The sequence below is a fragment of the Zootermopsis nevadensis genome, unplaced genomic scaffold (assembly GCF_977971745.1).
Source record: "Zootermopsis nevadensis isolate Lab colony 2312 unplaced genomic scaffold, Znev_1.0 Znev_ptg000010l, whole genome shotgun sequence".
In the NCBI taxonomy this organism is placed as follows: domain Eukaryota; kingdom Metazoa; phylum Arthropoda; class Insecta; order Blattodea; family Termopsidae; genus Zootermopsis; species Zootermopsis nevadensis.
The window spans coordinates 871,549-891,825 of NW_028259142.1; the positions used below are offsets into that span (position 1 = coordinate 871,549).

Here is a 20,277-nt window from a genome sequence, read left to right on the forward strand (position 1 = left end):
CGAAATGTTAAAAATGTCCACGGGAATGGAGAGGCGGCCGCCGTACGCCTGTCAGACGACCGACAGACCAACGCGCGTGGGCAAAGTATCGGCAAGGAGAAGTAAGGTACATTTGGAAAATGCCAAAAACAATGGTTAGGAATAAATATGCCTACTTATGTTACTAAAAACAATCATCACTTTAATTTCCTGTCAACGAAGACGACTTCTTTACTTTTCAAGTAAACGCAGCTGACGACAACCCATCAGTCCAAAGCAATCGCACTTCATACATATCTTTAATATTATTATTTGCAGGTAAGTAAAACTAATCACAGCCAACGGCGTATCATAATTCAGAGTGTCGTTCATGATCGTCTGGAAAGAAGAAAAGCGATTACTAGTAAAGAACCACACGGACAGTCGACCCTAGAGCCAGTCTGGACAGAGCGGCAGAGAGAGAGAGAAAAAAACTGCATTTCCGCCGGGAATCGAACCCCGGCCATCCAGCCCAGAGGCCTCGTCACAATACTTACTGTGCTCGCGCGGCTCCTGCACAGCTCAAAGAAATTTCTACGCTCGTAACCTCAACTGCGAACGTGCAGTGATGTTTAAGTACGAACGCAGCCTGGAACAAGTGACCTCTACAAACGGCACAAACACGCGATTAATGTTTTTTCACTTTCCAGCTTCCCATTTTACTGGAGAGTTAGAGACAGAAGATACGCATAACTAATTTGGAGAGATACGGCGTTTTTGCTGCGTATAACAAACAACAGCACAAAATGAAAAGTTTCTGAAAGAATCTGGGGGGGGGGGATTTGTCTCAGTGCTCAAAACTCATTTGCCTTTTTTTTCAAAGAAACAAATATTATTTCTGAAACCGATAGCATTTATATAAAAACGTGGTTATTAAACCAATAAACAATCTAAGAGCAAGATTTTACTCACCCGTTTTCTGGAAAGCGCTTTTTCCGGATCTCAAATCTCCGTCCTTCTCGGTTTCGATCCTATTTAATTTATTTTGTAGATTTTTTACTTCTGAGTCATAATCTTTCCATTCGGAAACTATCCTCATTGCAGCGGTCAGCTTGGCTTCCTTCGTGAGCGGGTTATTACACTGCAAACAAATAAGAATTGCAGAGTGACTCCGCTGCACCAGCGTTAACGCCGACTTAACAGCAAACTGCGACTCACCAGGTCGATGGTCTTGGCGTGCTGCTTGGAGGCCTCGTCGCACCACGTCTCGCACCACAGCCATTCTTGCGGCAAAGATTTTATCGCTACCTGATGGATCATGTTGTTTGGGAGATCCTGCAAGGGGACGAACCTTCTCGATACAAAAAAATTCAAATTTTGTAGCTACATCTCACATACAAGTACATTCAGGGACGTAGTCAAACGAGGGCTGTCCAGGGTGATGCCTCAACCTGGCACTTCTTTCAAGGGGAGCGACGTCAAAAATAGGCAAGGGCGAGCGAGGCTCGAGGCCCCATCCCCCAGGTAAAGGACACAGGACGCCACTCCAGGAAATTTAAAAAATTATGTTGATCACCTTTTAAAGTCAGACAAAAATTATAGCTTATTCAACTGACATCTTTGAGTACGCGCATTTTGTAATTCATCACCAATTCTGAATTTAAAAGCGTAAAGTTATCACGCCTCAAGTCCACTGACAAAGCAGCTGAAGTTCGTTTTATGGTTTTTACCAAAACATTCTTCCGGACGTTTTGATTCTTGTTGAATGACATACCTGGTCCAAGTTCGACAAAGAGTTGGGGTCCTGGCTCAGAGCTTGGTACTGCCCTCGCAGACGGTCTCCGGCAGCTATCCGCCTGAACCTGCGCAGGTCCACCACGTACAAAGCGCTGATATGATATCGCCTTCCCTGAAGATGATTGCGCCAGTAACCCTGCTTCCAGAACCGGAACCCGTCCATCTCGGTACGACTGTCGCAGAATGGCGTGTAACCGTACGAAGCGCCGCCGAGATCCAGGTCCCGGAGTTCTTTCATGTCTGCTCGCACAACCTATCAACAATTTACGATAAATACGAGAGCATCGCTAAAACCCCGAATTTAAAAGTAATCTCAGCCACAAGAATTGCATTTCGTGTGTTATAATTTCACCGTCGCACAGTGCGCAATTCATTAAACTTTTGCTGATTTTTTTAAAAATATGATTTGAATTAATTTTCTTATTTAAACTATTCTGAAATGAAACATTAATATTTCCTTCTCTACCGTCACGGCATATTTGCGTGAGGCAATACAACATACCGGATGCTGGGCACAGGGGACGGCTTTCTGTACCAAGGGAAATTGTAGGCACATGCGTCATAAGCTCCAAGAGCGCTTGCTGCCGCCGACATCGTAACAAGGGGATTAGCGGAATCATTCCTTCACTTCACCACGCCGGCAGGAAGTTCAAGCAGATCGTAAAGCGTGGTATTTGGAACAAATGTTTTCAAGGTCATAAAGGCTTTCTGAGGGTACCTGATCAGCATCCACAAATATTATCTTCTTCACATCCAATGGGAAGAGCACGTCGAGGAAGAGAATCTTGTAGCCCCATATGGTTCTTTGTTTCTCGGTTTGCTGGTGAAGCCATCGGGGCCACTTGTACTGGACCAGCTCGTACTCGAAGCCATACTCTTTTGCCATATGAGGTAAAAAATCCTGAGAAAAGAAGATGAACGTCTTACAGCTTACTTACTGTCACATAGAACCGAATGACATCATACTGATCATGAATCGCAAACTACCAAGGCCAGCAGAATTAATCACGTGATGCTGCGAGGTCCTATCTCGGCATTCGAGCCGGACGCTTCCGAGTTCTACTTCATCGTCACTAACCTTCAGCGTAGGAGACAAGTAGTTCTTGAGAAACCAGAATTTGACAGGCGTGCTCGTATGTTTCAGTACGCTCAGCATCATAATGCGCAAGAAACGCTCGTATAAATGCCCAGATGCAAGCGAAAAGATGTTTATCCTACCATCTCCATCCTCTTCTGCTGTTTTCGACCCACCAAATGTACTGCAATTAAAAACATCATCCTGATGCCTAAATACGTAAGTGAATTAATCAGAATTGAAATCAGTATTTTTCACGTATTACACTGCTTAACGTATTTACTTCCACGCACAAGCTTATGTATCATATACTTTAATCATTACGTCAAGATAAAATTTCATCCGTTTGCAGTCTGCGTACAAATGTATTCACTTTTCTATCACTTAACGGAACAATATAAACAGTGTCCTTATTCAAGTACATTAGACATACTTTTGTAAATTAACAGACTCTGATAATTAAAACAAGACAAATGGGAAAAGCAGAGGGCAATGTTTGCATATAATACCTGGTGATGGAGCTCCAAATGCCAGAACTGGGATCAGTATCATCTGAAAGAAGGTCCACGTGCATCTTGTCCGGCTTCTTGGCGACCTTCAGTTTTAGAACGTGGCTGCGGAACGAGCTGATTAGCACTTTGATGTCTGTTGAGTTGGCTGGAGTGTCTGACCCTTCATGACTGAATACAACAAAATTTAATATAAACCATTAACAGCTGTACACAAAAATACAGTATTTTGTTAAGCAGTTTCTAAAACAAATAAACAAATAAAACCACATACAGCCGCACTGTGACCAGTGGGGGTTTAAATACTGGACTGAAGGCTTCAGATAAAGTTTAAAGAGATGCTTTGAGAATGATGAACCCCTGGGTTCCACACAGCAAAGAACTGCTTAAACAGATTATGAATAATTATCGATTATCCAGGAAAGACTCTCGTCCAAAGAAAAATCCCTTCCGTAAAAAGTAGTGTCATAGCAACCTGACAATTTCAAAGATGTCTGCAGAGCGACCCTGTCTGAGGCGCAGTATCCAAGCACCAGGATTGGCCTTCAGCTGAAAGTAGCCGAGGTTCGCCATGACAATGGTGTCCACAACAACTGGCTGAGTCTCTGTTCCAAGTGTGATCTGAAGACCCCGTGGCGGGTTGCCCATGGTAGTCTCAAAACAGTGGCCTTCGAGCAGCAAGTACTCCAACTCAAACTCACTGTAACAAGTGGCAACAAATACTAACCCCACCTGTTACCTGGTAGCCAGTTCAATCAGCTGTCTCAGGTTTACAGTTTTCTCCCGTCAATCCAAGCAGATGCGGTGACTGTACTTCAAAATAGGCCAAGACCACTTCCTTCCTCCACCCACACAAAATCACAATTTACGTCTCATTCAACACCAGCTAATTTCTCAAGTTAATACAGCGCCTCCAATAACCTACAATTCTGGAGACGCTTCATTACAACCACGAAGCAAACCCCTGCAACGACTTCCGACCATAACCTAACAGACCAATTCAAGCTACAGCCCCCTCTAACAAATCATGCATGTTCTACCTTCATATGAGTTCACATCCACGCCGTGAGTACGATTTGAACCCGACGACTGAGCGCGTTCACCATGCTGCAGATTGGCATACGATTACAGTGATCAATAACGAACTCCGTGGAGCACAGAGGCAGATTTCTGTGACCAATATAGAAACAACTTTATAAGACCCTGACGGAAGCTCCCAGCTTACCTGTGCACGACAGAATCCACGTCCTCCAGACGAATATTGTCTAGGTCATACGGGCTGCGAACTGACTCCACCAGCCAGTTTTCAGGCACCTGCATGTTTTGTGTCAACAGTGGAGATGTCGGCATGTTGGCGAACCTGGCCATTGGGCCGCTCGTTTGTCTCCCATCTGACGTGAAATGTATCTCTGGTTCCAGTACAAAGCGATAGAAACTGAAATGGCAGGCAAAAGAGGACTAACACTACCTTGCCAAAAAAACTGATACATACACAGCTTTAATCTTACCGTGAGAAGTATAACACGCAAAAAGTCAGATGCCAAATACTTTTAAGGTGGCCACAATCACTAAAAGTTAGTGGAAAGAATCAGAGTGGTTATTCAACTGTCAGACCTAGTTCCTGCGCTTACCTCTTAAGTGGCATGTCACTGTTCTTCTCCACACAGTTGAGGTACACCTTAATGTGGCAGTTCAGAACCTCCTGCAAAACTGACAAGATTGGCCCAACCTTCTGAGACCCCCTTGACACAGGATCCACAATGGCGGCTATATTAAACGCCGGCTCGGACGCATTGTGAGGCGGAAGTCTTATGACGCTGAAACACGTGAATGTTGGCCGATAAAGATCGAGTCAAGTACTGTTGCTACTAACTACGGAAACGATTAAAATTATTAACGGATCTAACCAGCCGCAGGTGTCTCCCTAATTGAAATATCTTATTTTTTAGTCTGGCCGAGTGTTTCACCCGCGGAAACACAAATGTGATATATATTTACCATACTTGTACATGCATACAGTTGCAGCTATGCTGCCATGAATAGAAAATGTAACAACTAATGTAATAATCCCACATACGAGAAAGGCCACACCTCACTCACAACCCAGCAACTAAAAAAACATCCTAACTGTATACGTGACACAGAAAAAAATTTCTGCCACCCCCTTTATCCCTCATAAGGGCTGCCAATTAATTACAAAATGCCCCATAATTTTGTTTCTACTTCCTCCAGCTTCATTCCAGTTTCGTATTGGTCAATGGAATTTTGTATCAGCATTTCCAAAGTAAGTCTGATATACAACTTGTACTCTCGAACGTGATACAACGATAAATTCTGTACAATACCTGTGAATATCAGTGTGAACTGGAATATCAAACCGGCTACGTGACTGAGGCCTTGAGACCAGAAGAGCTACAGCTTGCATCAACACATCACTGTTCCTTGGCACATCATCAAAATCTGAAAACGGTTTTACACATGGCTGTGGAGACGGTTCCTTAAATTCGGAGTTAATAAACGTATGTCACTCCTTTGAATTGGAAAATCAGTCACTCAAAATATTTAGAATGTCTCACGTGTGCACAGTAACTGCTGCACCTTTCAAATTCTGATTTGGTCAGAATTTGAGAGAAACTCCTTAAAAACTGAAAGCTATTGGGTTAGACTGGCACATACTTTGAAGACCTCAAAAGACCTTTATGTGCAAGCTGTCAAGGACAAACAGAATGTTTCAAACAAAAGTCATATGTGTTAATGACACAATTTATGCAATGAACCATTCTTAGGTAAGTTAAAAAAATTGAACACAGTTCGCATAAAATCATTTATCTTTCCGGAAACAGAGAGAATTTCACAAAATAAACAAAAGAGGTATGTGTTACCATCATCATCATCATCATCATCTACTGTCTTCCTTTTGAGTGTCTGCAGGATCTTGTCCCCGTAACTGCTCATGCTGTATCTCTCCAGGAGAGAGAAGTCATCCAGAATGAATTTCTCTGTCTCCTCCAGGGGTCCCACTATCCTCCCATTTGTCACAATGGCCCTGCCACCTGCAGGTACATTCAGCACGTTTCTGCAGTACAGCTGTTGAACTTTCAATATTTCAATACTGTCCTGCTCCGTAACTTCAGATATTGCCGTTAAATCCACCCCCTATAAAAAATGCAGGTTTTTGTGACAGTCGTTCGTGCATTATTCTGAGGTAACAAATACACTGAACTTAATGATGCCACAATTTCATTATTCTTGCACATGTCCGGCAGGACATGAAAGTAGAAACACATGAAGAAAGGAATGAGAGGACACAGGTGCAAAAGGAAATTTTTTGGCAAGATACTTCTGAAAAAGGCCTTCACATAAGAACTCCGAGTGGATGATGACAAATGTTACTTAATCACAAGGTGTCAGGAACATACAAACAAAAAGAAATGCCATGCTATAAGACCCACGCGTCTACAGCTCAATGTTTAAAAAAAGTCACTTTATGAATTTTGTTTGATTCACGTGATAAAAGACCAAGTTTCCAATCATATGACTGGAAATTACTACTTTCCTAGACGTGTAAATAAAGTTTTGAAAAGCAAATTGTTATTAATGTAGATTATCAAATACTTCCTAGCCGAATCATCGCATTTCGCTACGAACGAAATACCTGGTAAGCCAGATATTACGTCTTTTCCATCCTTATATTAGGAAAAAACAAAAATTGTTTAAAGCAACTGAAAGCATCGCCTATTGAAGGGATTAATACTTAAATACAGGGATACAGATTTTGGCTCCACATTCTGAATTCAAGGCGATTTACAACACACAGTTTACAGACATCCACATGAAAACGTAATATACTCACTGGAATGGAGATGTCTCTTGGATCTTTCTGTCCGCTGTTAATTTCTTTGACAAGACTGTCATCCAACAAGATCTTGTTTACAAACTGGGTGGCATGTCCAGGCTGAAGGACTCTCGGCGCAGCCGACACAAGCCTGTCTACCGGCTGAAACTGTCCTGCGGCCGGATTCAGCAGGACACCCACGCGGATACTACCGCTGGACCGCTGCCAACAGAAAATACACCAACAATATCTTTATGTTGTAACACACTGAAACAACTTCATGGCACCTACCGGATTAAGAATCAGATTCTAAACAGTGAGTATAGTACAAATATGAACCACAACTTTTGTTTCTCAATGTCTCCACCGTGTACAAACCCATCCTGTAGACTTGACTAGTAAGTGCATATAGAGGGAGAGCCCATCAAGAAAAGAGCCTGACATGAAACAAGTACGATGATTTATTGATGCCACTGTTAACAGTTTTGACAATATTATAATCATGTTCACATTCCCTTCAAAGTCTTCACAAACAATTTTCATTGCACGCCAGTCGCACAGACATACGCACCATCTGATCCAGTGCATGCGCCAACAACTGTCGTCCACCAGCTGTTCCAAGGTCTGTCACCACCCAATGCGTGATGATGTGAGGCGGCACTTTCGCGGCTTTATCCGCGTACTGCTTCTTCACGAAGTACTGAACGCCTCGACTGATAATTGTGGCGGTCATGTCACGATGGGAAAGATTAGAGAATGACTCCACAGTCAGAGTTATGTCCCCTGCGAGAGGGGAGCCCGTCACATCCAGATAGTGGCTCTTGTCCTGGTTCAGAATACGGTCATTCAGCCTGCAACAGTACAGACGCCACACAGTCCGAGTCTTATTTTTGTCCAGGTTACGCTTCACTTTTTCCATCTCTTGGGCCTCTCAAAAGAGTTCACTGGGGACCAAAAATTTGATGATGAAGCCCAGCAGTTTGTCCCTCATTTCCCGCACAGACTTCAAAGACTTATATGCCCTTTGGCTCTTGAAGCTTGTACATTAATGGAAGCAATCTGTGGAACTGGGGGTTAATTACATACACTTGCAACACACATACTGGGTGCAAAATAAACTAAAATCCTGAAAATATTTGTTCTATCCTCATACGTGAAATAATAAACATAAGAAGCATTTGCTAAATATGTTCTATTAATAGCAAACACAAAAATGATTAGAAATCTGAAGCTCAAGGTTTTAAAGAAAAATAAATACCTAGGCATGACATTAGGCTGGTTCATTACAAAATCAAGTGCATTATCTCCATCTGTGAATTCCCCTTTGTACACTGCCTTCTGAAACACTGGTGTCTGGTTCATGATCTCTGACAGCACAGCTTCCTCAAAGTCTTCAGCATTTAGATGTTTCTCTGAAATAGGTATGCCATTCAGCAACGCCTGCAACAGGGACAAATCTGCTTCACTATCAAAGGCGGGGAACAATAACTGTAATGCTGCCAAGACAACTGTGAATACGTACAAAAGTTATTCTGAAACTTCTGGGCACAAGACAAAATACTGCATGGGCCAAGGATGCACAGAAACTCATAATTAATTAAATTTGCCACAGAACAGTGACTCATAAATAATAGAGAGCTGAAAGTACAGTAAAAGCTCTTGACATATTTAATTCTGGTGATGCTACAGGACACATAAAGCGCGAGATATTATAAACACGGCTTTCAACATATTCAGGAAGAGGGGAAACACAGCGTGCACTAATGAAACACAAAATAATACGCACACCTTTGACAATTATCTGAAACAGGGCGGCCAAGTAAAATGTGCTATGATCTCATTCTTGAATTACAATACCTGTGGGATTTTCCTAAAGCCTGATCCCTCTACAAAATCACGGGCCAACCTCCGTCCTGTATCATATTCCGAGTCCTCTCCAAATATCTCATTCACATCTGCCGAACGATATTTGGTACTCAGCAGTGAAATCACGTCCTCAACAGTCACATCTCGATCTTCTTTTATTGTGGCATAAACCTGTAGCAAAATAAGGATTTAAAGCTATGTTTCATGGGCCTCAGTTGTTATGGACATAGAGGTGCAGACAGAAATCTGGAACACCCCATCAAAAAATAAATCCCAGCTGCCCAGTATCAGTTATTTTGCTATCCTAGCTCACTGTCAGGTGTACGGAGAGAAACAAAATAAGTACTCTCATCCTAATAAGTAACACATGTTCACAAACTTACACTAGTAATGAAGGCCAGACCACTGTACGCATCTTTAACATCTGAAATGTAGTTGAAAGCATTCAGCAAAGCAACTCCTGCATCTACATTGCCACTGACAGACTGATCAGCATCTACCGCAAACACAAGTCCAATTCTCAAAGGAGCCACATGGACATAGAAAGATTCTGCCAACTTCAGCAGAGGTCTTGCTTCTTTCTTCGCTGGATTGGCAAGGATAACCTAGAAAAAGACCACACACTTGCAATTTAGTTACAAAAAATATGTATAAACGTGATCAAAATTCAACCACACAATGACAGATTACACCAAATACCGTACCCAATAAATATATTTCATTTAACAGTACGCTCCTAATTACTCAGGTTAAATAAACAAGGGTTGAGAAATAATAAATTATCTCTGACTTTTCCACCCACACACGTCCCTACCCATAAACCTTATATCCGTACAACACATTACTGGAAAGCATTCACTGAATGAATTGAAGTCACGTATAACCATCGGGCCCATATCACGAATATAATGCACACTCACCAGGTTATACAGGTTCCGCCTGACACTTCGCAGCATTCCGGGGAAAGTCGGACGAAGTAGCTCCATAAGAGAGTCAGACCAACGTCGATACTGTTTGTCGTGTTCGATGTCATTCACCCACATCACAGCTGAGTCACGAATGTCTATCGCATATTCTGGGCTTGACGACGAACCAGAACCAGAGAAGTCGAGCGCCAACATCGAGCTCATGCGTGAATCCGAAATTCCTGCACAATTCAGAACACAATCATATATATAAACAAAACATATAAATGAATTAAAATCTGAGGAACGTACCAACCAACATACGGAATAACCACTCTTGAATGATGCTAACATGCTGGTGTATTTTGTGCCATACTTTCTTACACTGATAGGCCATACACACACATATGACTACTCATTTCGAAACATCAATTTTACATGCAGTGATATACATTTTTAATTTTATTATGAGATCAATATATGCTTTAATTCAATAAACATCTCTCCTTTCATTACATATGCAATGTAATTTTTGTTTTATTTAATGATTTGCTAAGATCGCAGAGCATCGACACATGTACGCATTGTTATCACATAACAAACACGTACAGTGCAAGACACATGTAACATTATATACATTTTATTCTTTCTATGGTTTATGCCAAACTAAAGCTAAATTGGTTACAGATAAAGGTGATGTGATGCATATGTGCATTAGTACAAAAAATCACCACAGAAATATAAATTGTAAGAGCTGATCCTTAAACTCTGTCTTCTAAATATAAGCTAATGCTTTTACAAGATTCCTGCCGCAAGCCACAAAATCTTTTTTTCCTGTACTGAAAGTAGTGTTTGAAATCTACAGCTCATATCTTTCTATGATTGAAAGCCCACAAATGCAAAACACCCACCGACATTGTGAAGTCCCTCCATGACTCTAAGTTCCTGCCGCACGACCTCTAGGAGCGAGATCATATCCACTACATCCAGGTCAAAGAACATGCCATTCACAAAGAGGGCTGTGTCAGTTGGTTGCAGGTTTAGGGATGAAGAAAACAGTTCTTGGTTTCTCTTTATCTCTTGCTTCAGCTCCTCCTTGACCACAGTCCGCACAAGGGATCTCGCCTAGTTGGCAAACATCACTGCTAGCAGTACTCTTAACATACAAGAAGCAAGGTAGATTTGATCTTCATATGCTTTACAGTGGTGATCCTCACATTATTTCATCGCATAACAAAATTCACAGAGGGTGAACAAAAAGTTCCGAAACTCTTTTTTTACATTCTGTAGCTAAACCTCCACTGCCCCACACCTCTTTGAGGTGCGGTGCTTAAGTAAGCACCAGGGACTTTACCTTTGTCGATGATCTGCATATTATAACAATTATTAAAAGGAAATCTAAAATAACATAGATGAACTCTCTTATAACACCAGTTAAGAAAGACAGAAGGAACTTTCTGCATCACCAAATGCTACCATATTTCAAATTACTAGTAACTCCTCAAACCTAACCTAACCTGTCTACAATTATTAGAGACATGGGGTTCACGATGTCAATCATGGTCTTCCAGTTTCAGATCCCATACGATGTTGAATAAGTGATTACCTGCAGGCCGCGTGGCATCACAACCCAGAAAACCATGATCGATATCTCCCGGGAGTTACAGCTGCCAGTTTGCCAATACATTTCCTATGTTTTACCCTGATATGGAGGCAGTAACCACGGCAGAAGTGTCATTCATTATCTACCAGAATACACAGCGCAACATCACAGAAGACAGCCAGCTTCATAATAGCTGCTGTAAGAACCTGCAATCTCATCTAAAATCCAGTACTTAAATTAAATGGTCTCTTACCATCAAGACACAGACACACAAAATATTCTTTAACATTAATAAAAAAATTGGAAGGCAAAATTCTGATAGATGTTAAGAAAAATACAATACAATGGATGACTATCATTATGAACAATCACAATAGCAGCAAACTCTGCCCAGGCACAGCGCCAGAGATGGCAAATACCGGACAACAGACGATTCCGTAGACAGGCAAAATTAGAAACTCATGTTTTGTGGACTGGGAAATCATCAGGTAACACTGGAACAGTAGAATTTTGCAAAGTTATTTCACATGCTCTTGTTAACTAAGACGTCTTCACAGGATACTTTCACGTGGCAGGACTTGAGGTTCTCGTGGTCGCGATAATGAACATGGCTCTCTTCCGGGTTGTAGTGCCACGTAGTCTGCTCGACGTTTACTGATATTTCACAGGTGTTTACTGCTTCACTGTCCTGATGACGGAGGCAGCAAATACCTCTGAAACGTCTGTAAACTTCTACTAGACTAAGTGGCCCTACAATCTTCGTTTCACTTATATTGAGGGCCACAGTTTGAAAACACAAAAGTGCAGTGGTCATGCGCTCCTACAACTTGGCACTATTTTATTATTTAGTGTTCTGTCTGACGACAGGTCCATATGAACAGGATCCTTCCATCCTTTTCTCGGACTGGGACCTGTTCATATATGTTCTTGGCAGATGATCCAGAAGTGGTTTGTCATTGCCTTCTTCTGTGTGTGAATGGAGTAATTGTTGGGATGCCACGGAGGAAAACTCTGTGTTGCCTAGACCACGGCCTTGCCCAACACAAGTTATAAATTCGGGCACCGCCGGGAATCGAACCCGAGACCCCAGGATTACAAGGCCAGCGAACTTGGCACTAAAAGGAAGTAAATGACGAGTTCCATGCTCTGGCCAAAGGGAAATACATTCCTTGCACCCAAAACGTAACCCAGCAAGCTATGCTGAATCAACATCCCTTTCATGCTAGTCAGAATACAGTGCTACCAATTAACTTACTAACCTGCAGAGGAAAGTTCTGAGCAATGTTGGTTAGGACCTTAAGTGCTTCTTCTTTAGGTGAACTCATAATTCTCTCAGCAGCCTGCAGGCTCAATTCTTGAACTTGCCACACTTTCAGTGGTGCCATCTCATTGCTCGACTCTAGAAGATGCAGCCGCAACTTATCCAACTTCTCTTTCATGTCTGGATACAGGTGTCTGCAAATGAACGTTCTTGGGTCATATATAAATACGTGGAAAATTAAAAACATAATATTACTTGGGGTGTGTCAAAATGTATTATTTACGAACAAATAACGTGATCAGCAATTGCTGCTGCAGAATAATGATATGACATAAGGCTGATATACAGACAGTTTTGCAACTTTAAAACAAACCCTGTTTATAATATAAATCCATGAGACCCAAGCATTTTCCTGTTTAACAAGCTCCCACTTAACACAAATAGTTCCTTCTGCACAAGAAGGAAACACATTTCTCAGTATATACGCCGTTACGTTAGGAATTAAACTATCCTTGCCTAAATGGCGTTTAAAAACAGAGTCCTTACATCAAAGAAAAACATCAGAGTTTACTGGAAGAATCACATGAAACTTATAGACATACTCTGTTATTATTATAATAATCACAGAGATTTAGCACGTGCATGTTTCGGCAACGTGATTTCTGCTAATTTTACGTGCACCAAGCAGAATCCAGAAGCACAGAGACAAACCTACCATGTACTAAAAGGCAAAATGCCCACACATTCGCCTGAAATCACAAGACTACACTCACTTCAGCCTGCTGAAATTGAAGCCTTCAATCTCATCATCATCATCATCATCCTGCTCATCGCTGTCCTGAGCCTTGTCTCCCTTTACTTCTGTATCATCTTGTACTTTGTATTCTGTCGATTTTATCTGTAACTCCACACCATAACCTGACAGACGGACTCGTCTGTTTGGACGTTCCTTGTGTAAAATAAAAGCATTAATAAAATAAGTGTCATAAACTGTATGGAATTTAATAAATTGTTAAGTGATGCAAAACTGACACGAAGACTCATTAACATAAAAGCATCATCATAATTTCCATACAATTCCAAATGAAGCGGCAATTTTTAATATGGAATTTGTATTGCTTGAAATTTTAAATATATCACACAATGCCACAGTAGTTGTTGTTGTTGTTACTGTCATTGGCAGAAAATATCACTTTCTATTGGGAAAGAACTAATCATTTATTAAGCTTCCAACTACACTGGATGTCAGATAAAACTTGCAAGTCATCCACCATTAATATGTTTGTAAATTCATAAAACGCATCAGTAGAAAAACAGAGGAAGGAACATAAGTCTACTTTATTTCCTTAAGACAGTAAAGTATGCTAACAATGGTTGGCTCATAACTCTGTAAATGCTGAATTTAATTAACCAAAACCACATTTTCTATAAGAAAAATATTCATTTGACATTACTACATCTTTGAGTTATCTGTTTAATTTAGCAGAAATCAAAACGTGCGATAAAACTGTTCCAAGAATAAATTAACTGCTCCCACATGAAATTACCCTTTTCCTAACCTGTAACTTGTGTGGGGAGGGGAGAAAAAAAAGCCAACGAACAGTCCATGGCAAACATCAAAATTACTCACAGCAAGTAAGACTGAAGTCTGAACAGAGATGTCCGGTTCACACTGTGATTACACGGTAATGATTACTACTCTTTTGGTACTTACTTTAACATAATGCCGAAGGACATAGTCAATGGCACCCTTCACCGCATAAGTCTTTAACACCTGGTGAAATTCCGCAAACTCCCGAGTTCCTAATTCTCCATAGAGCACCACGGTGAGACTGTTATTTTGAGATCCTGGATAGTGATGGTCCACACCAAAAGTTTCAGCGTGCCCCAGATCATCCCCCTGAGAAACAAATGACAGAACCTGTTTCCAGCGGCCTTGGGAATTATTCCACACAAAATAATAATGATTACAGTGGAAGCCCACTATATGACAGGGTGTATTATCGTGCCATCATCAACATCCACCCAACACCATTAACAGATATAATGAGAAAGTTGAAAATGGGATTAATGATCACACATGTGGACCCATAAAAAAAAATAACAAAGTTCTTCATGAAATAAAAGTCAACTTCTTCACCTGTTTTTGAGTAATCAATTTCTTCATTTCTTCAACATGACAAGTGAGTTTCCCTGCTACATCAGCAACTGTAGGGCATGAAATGTTAGACACACCTCGCCCTACAGCCATCTGAGAGTACATTTCCACCTTAGGTGAATAGATGTGTAGAGAAAGCGCAAGTTTTAGCAGAGATATTTGTGCTGGAGTAATTAAATGGCCTGCTATATCCAATGCATTATCATACTGAGCTCTGTCACTTTCTGCAATTAAATATGAATTACCTTAAATCAATAGCTGTATTATTCTACAACTTAATGCAACTCAATGCTAGAAAAACATGAGAAAGTTTTAGAAACTGTGTGCCACACCCCCTTCCCCTTCTCTACTCTCCTCACTGCTCCAAAGTGTCATCACTTTTGCCACAGCCCATCATGCAACAAGAGAATTATATAAAATCACCAACACAGTCACTTTTAAATATCAATTTATAAAATAAAAAAGTAAACAAACACATAAGTGTATGTGAATTAAAACACAGCCAACTTCAATTCTTACACATTATGAACTTATTTTTCACTTAAAATGCACATAATCTAAAAACACAATCATGCAAACAGCAAAAAAATTTGAAACACTTAATGCCAACACATTTGTCAGCTGTCTTTTGACAGCCTTCATATTATTGCTAAATTTGTAACTGAAGTGATTATAAATGTTTCCTATAAATAAACAGCAAATACAGTTACAAGACTCGAATTTCTACTTACCCAAATCAGTAATTGGAGGATGAAGGGCACTTACACCATCCACAAATTCCCATAAGAAATCTGCATTTTCTTCTCCAAGGTATTCTGATATTTCTAGCAACAAAGGTGTAATTTCCCACTTAGCTTCTATGAGTGTTGTGACAGACTTTGTTTTCTTCCTTGAAGCACCTCCAGTTGCACCATACAGCACGTGCACCAACAATACAAGCACCAAAAACTGCATCTTCGTGCTGGATGTACAAAAATCGAAACATAGCAATTTTTCAACGGAATATCAAAAGTACAAACACAAAATAAAATTAAGGCAGAATTGTCTATATCTACGTACACCAGTAAATGCACACATTCTCCAAAATGTCATGTTAACACGATGCAATATGCCCGGCATTTGCGAAAATGCCTCCAGTTTACTTCATAACCTCGATAAATTCAGATATCATGGTTATAATCATTACAACCGCAAATGTAATTACAACTCATGACATTTATCATTTCAAATTTCCTTGTATGCAATCACGGATAACCTCTCGGTTGCAAACGTACAACACACAATACAGTGTAATTTCATTCGAAAACATTTTCCACTGACGAGGGAAAGACTAGTCGTGTAAGAAAATTATTAATAAAATGAACGCCATACAATAATTTAAATACTAATAAACACAATTATTGATTTACCTTATTTTTCAGAGTTAACCTTAACTCAAATTTACATGCATCTTTTTCCGGCCTTGGAGAAGTACCTTGTTTATACGTACTACACAACTTCCAAAATTACCCTAACACTACTGCTCAACATAAAAATGTAGAAACGTTTGCTAGAAATCAGGTGTCCTTCAACACTTGCTAATTACTTATTTTATTAAACTTTAATTATAATAATGTAAAAGTATCAACTAATTTAAATCACAACCCAGAATACTGAATTTGGTAGTCACTAGGCAGAGTGAACATAAGGTTGGGTGCCATGGAACGACACTAGCCAATTACAACAGGCCAAGTAGACTACAGTATATCCATACTTGAAAGGTTGCCATTTTCTGTCACAATGGAACCACATACTTTGTGATAATGTCAACAGAAATTACATATGCGCATAACACAATGCTCAAAGTGACTCAAGGGCAAAAATAAAGTATTAATCTCACTTTGCATAAGTCATTCAGAAATTATTAAACAACAGCAAAATCATTTTTGCTGATGATTACAAAATCTTCAGCATGATGTACAACAATGTCTAAAAGCATGTCTTCAGGCAGAAATTCAATCTGTCTGAAAGAATAGATTTTGTTGAAATGTTTTCTTCAATTGACACTAGTTAAGGGGACATAAAATCCAGGTCAGACCTAACTAATGTCCCTAAAATTCCATTTATGACTGGTTGATGAAAGGCTGCTTTTTCACTATGTACAAAAATTAGTTTATTAGGGCATAAATAACATAACCAATCAGATTACCATCACTGAAATGCCATGTCTGACTTGCATTTTGGATGTATGAGGTTTGAATCCTGGCACAAACCAGCAATCTTGAATAACAATTTTTATTTTCTTTGTCCTCCCAAGTAAATGTATCCAGTATTCATATGTATTCACAATAAACATATGAAATGAGTAATGTACATGACTGTTATACAATCTACAAATTTCTTCCAGACATAAAATGAATTCACCTTTCAAACCCTCTTGGTTTCATAAAGCATTTCTATGCTACTACAGCTGCACATTACATGATCATTAATAAGAAACCAAAGCAGAACATTATTCTGTGAGAATGGGTGTTGTACACACTTTGATGTCAGAACATCAAACTATCAGCTGACATTGTCTTTTAAATATTTCATCTAGACTGTCCTCGATATCCTTATTGGTACCCCTCAGTCCATTAACAACTTTCTGGGCCCAATCAAAGTATTCCTGAACTCTTTCTGGTGCCCAGCCCTCTGGTGATGCCCTCTCTAAATCACGCAGGTTATAGAGCTTGTCTGCCAGCTTCACCAGCTTTGCACCAGGGCTGGATACTGCTGCATGCTCTATCTATAATCAAGAAGGATGAATAAAATTGAATTGAAGAATGCAACTTCCTCAGTCTTCAGCCATCATACAGCAAAAAATAAAATTTATATCTGACATTAATGTTTTCTGCTGTAGCTCTATAATTACAACAAAACTTTGAGTCAGATCAATTGTTCTGGCCAAGAGATCTTGAAAATATGATGGGAGTGTTAACCATTGCATCATAACATTCATAATCAGTAACATATTTGAATCTCCTATTATGTATGACAACATATCTCTTCAAAAGTATGGAATTTCAGCTAAATATTTTTCTAACATTAACACAATAGCATAGATCATCCATTTTTTTTATTTTCTGGTCATCACTAATTAGAAGGATGAAAGGGTACAGAATCTGTGGAAGAATATCAAAATAAAAATAGAAAAAGACTACAAGAATAGTCAAGACATCACTTTTTGATGTGATGGACCAAGTTAAAGAGAGAAAGAGATTTTAAGTTGTGAAATATGGGCAGATAAATTTCTTTTCTTCAGACAGCCTCAGAAAGAGATGGATCAATTCCAGATAGGTGGACAGATATATTAGGCACCGAAATAGAACCTGTAGGCTGAATAAAGTTGAGGTGTCCTTCGTGCTTTGTCAGAAAACAGATAATGGGCTTCCAAGCTGAGCTGTGCTCATAACCTAATTCTATATATAAGTTCCAAAATATGTATATTGATTTCAATGGCCTCAAAAATGACTGTTTCACTAAGACAATCATGGTTTTTTTTAAAAAAAAATGAATGCGTCGGTTATGTCTGACTTAAAGCATGTTGCAAAACAGAATGTTCTGGATGATAAAGCTGGATATCTCTTTGGTGCTTCTTTGCACAATCTTCCCCCTAGTTTCACTTCTATCTTTTCCTAAACCCATATTTTATTCTTACTTTACTTAATTCCTTCTACTGTTTGCCCCTGGTATGCAGTCTTCCCACTGTTCTGGACATCCTACTCATTCAGCCCCCACATAGAGAGTATCCCTTAAAGATGTAATATTCAGTCCTACTTTCCTGTGGCTGTTACTCAATAGACAAAACAAAGTAATTCCCACAAAATGGTCTAATGAAATGGGTAGTTACTACACCTTGGGAATGGGGATAAAAACATTACACAGCCTACACGTATACAATGCCATTATCCAGAAACAGGATTCACATTTTTCTGTGTTAAAAGATATCAATGCAGCAATGACACAAACACAGTCAGAAAGTCATTCAATATTCTTCTTATATTATTAGTTATATAGTAATGAGTCTAGCAATTCATCTAAATGTTCAGAGCTGAAGCATGTATTATGTTATGACAGCACTTCTACAGGTCCTTGTTCTGGTAAGTACACCTGCCAAGCTTATAGTGTGCATTACAAGACCATCAAGGACTTCACCAGTCATCATGTCAGTACTAGTGAATAAGAGGAAGTATATTACCTGCAACCTCTTTCGTTCAGCTTTCGGTAAATGTTTATCATCTGTCACCTCTCTCACTAATTGACAAACATTAACACCAAATTCAGCCTCAATCTCATCAAAACTTGTGTCCGTGTCTTCAACTGTATCATGGAGAAGAGCTGCCTGTATCACTTCAACATCTCGCACATTTCCTTCCTCTGTCAGAATTCTAGCTACACCTAGAATGAAAATATGTCATTGCAACCACTCCCTTTACTTACAAATCCAGGGAATGTTATAAAGTTGTATGATGTATGTATAAGACTAAGTATCATAGCATTTCTAATGTTATGTTAGGTTAGTTCATATTGGCTTGATTTCGACCACAGATTATATAGTGTTTAGACGGATTTTATTAACTAGCAACATTTAAGCAACTTAGAGCAGTGGGGGATCAGCAAGTTCATTACTTTTTTTTCTTCAGAGGACTATATTATATTTTATTTATTTAGTGTTCTGTCTGACGACAGGTCCATATGAACAGGATCCTTCCATCCTTTTCTCAGACTGGGACCTGTTCATATACGTTCTTGGCAGATGATCCAGAAGTGGTTTGCCATTGCCTTCTTCTGTGTGTGAATGGAGTAATTGTTAGGATGCCACGGAGAAACCGGGGAAGCCCCCCCCCCCCCCGGAGGAAAACTCCGTGTTGCCTAGACCACGGCCTTGCCCAACACAAGTTATAAATTCGGGCACCGCCGGGAATCAAACCCAAGACCCCAGGATTACAAGGCCAGCGTTCTAACCGCTAGACCACCCTGACATAACAGGACTACATTACAGAACTATAACCTCACAAAATCGTTACCTCAAATAAGTCTACAATTGCTTTGTTTTCAAAGCCTCTAATAATCTTTCATTTTCGAAACTTTCCTTACCAATTGGATGATTGATATATGGAGTTTTCTCTGGATCTTTCCGTCGCTGGTTTTTGTGTTTAATTGCAGCAAAGTTTATGCACTTTATTATAACAGCCAATACGTCATCTAACTTCAGACCAGCCATGATCTTTCACATGATAACAGCATGTTCTACACATGTACCACAGGAACTTTGTATCATACGAGGGG

General features: G+C 39.9%; 2 protein-coding genes across 2 annotated transcripts; both read right to left on the reverse strand.

The window, feature by feature from the left end:
- Nucleotides 1–155: 155 nt before the first annotated feature.
- On the reverse strand, nt 156–16,652 carry Uggt (UDP-glucose-glycoprotein glucosyltransferase). The gene is made up of 25 exons (XM_087346113.1): nt 16,377–16,652; nt 15,699–15,928; nt 14,950–15,191; nt 14,524–14,709; nt 13,583–13,758; nt 12,808–13,003; nt 10,857–11,070; nt 9,961–10,187; nt 9,424–9,645; nt 9,032–9,211; nt 8,433–8,614; nt 7,746–8,025; nt 7,193–7,396; nt 6,222–6,495; nt 5,685–5,799; nt 4,971–5,156; nt 4,565–4,774; nt 3,815–4,039; nt 3,340–3,510; nt 2,834–3,014; nt 2,474–2,656; nt 1,733–2,008; nt 1,177–1,293; nt 931–1,099; nt 156–357 (listed from the first exon to the last, which is right to left on the reverse strand). The coding sequence occupies exons 2-25, from the start codon at nt 15,919–15,921 to the stop codon at nt 329–331; spliced, it is 4,668 nt and encodes a 1,555-aa protein (XP_087202239.1). The 5' UTR covers nt 15,922–15,928; nt 16,377–16,652; the 3' UTR covers nt 156–328.
- Nucleotides 16,653–17,225: 573 nt separating this feature from the next.
- On the reverse strand, nt 17,226–20,215 carry Mesh1 (Metazoan SpoT homolog-1). Its single transcript, XM_087346125.1, has 3 exons — nt 20,086–20,215; nt 19,187–19,386; nt 17,226–17,734 (listed from the first exon to the last, which is right to left on the reverse strand). The coding sequence occupies exons 1-3, from the start codon at nt 20,210–20,212 to the stop codon at nt 17,504–17,506; spliced, it is 558 nt and encodes a 185-aa protein (XP_087202251.1). The 5' UTR covers nt 20,213–20,215; the 3' UTR covers nt 17,226–17,503.
- Between the last annotated feature and the right edge of the window lie 62 nt (nt 20,216–20,277).

Bases quoted from the DNA above. Each gene is read 5' to 3' on its own strand.
- Uggt (XM_087346113.1), bottom strand. From the start codon at position 15,921: ATGCAGTTTTTGGTGCTTGTATTGTTGGTGCACGTGCTGTATGGTGCA. The intron at 8,026-8,432 runs GTATTTATTTTT...GTACTGTTGCAG, and splicing joins CAGCCTAATGTCATGCCTAG to GCTGAATGACCGTATTCTGA. The intron at 7,397-7,745 runs GTGCGTATGTCT...TTCTGTTGGCAG, and splicing joins CGCATGCACTGGATCAGATG to CGGTCCAGCGGTAGTATCCG.
- Mesh1 (XM_087346125.1), bottom strand. From the start codon at position 20,212: ATGGCTGGTCTGAAGTTAGATGACGTATTGGCTGTTATAATAAAGTGC. The intron at 19,387-20,085 runs GTAAGGAAAGTT...TTTTCATTCTAG, and splicing joins ATATATCAATCATCCAATTG to GTGTAGCTAGAATTCTGACA. The intron at 17,735-19,186 runs GTAATATACTTC...TCTTGATTATAG, and splicing joins CTGAACGAAAGAGGTTGCAG to ATAGAGCATGCAGCAGTATC.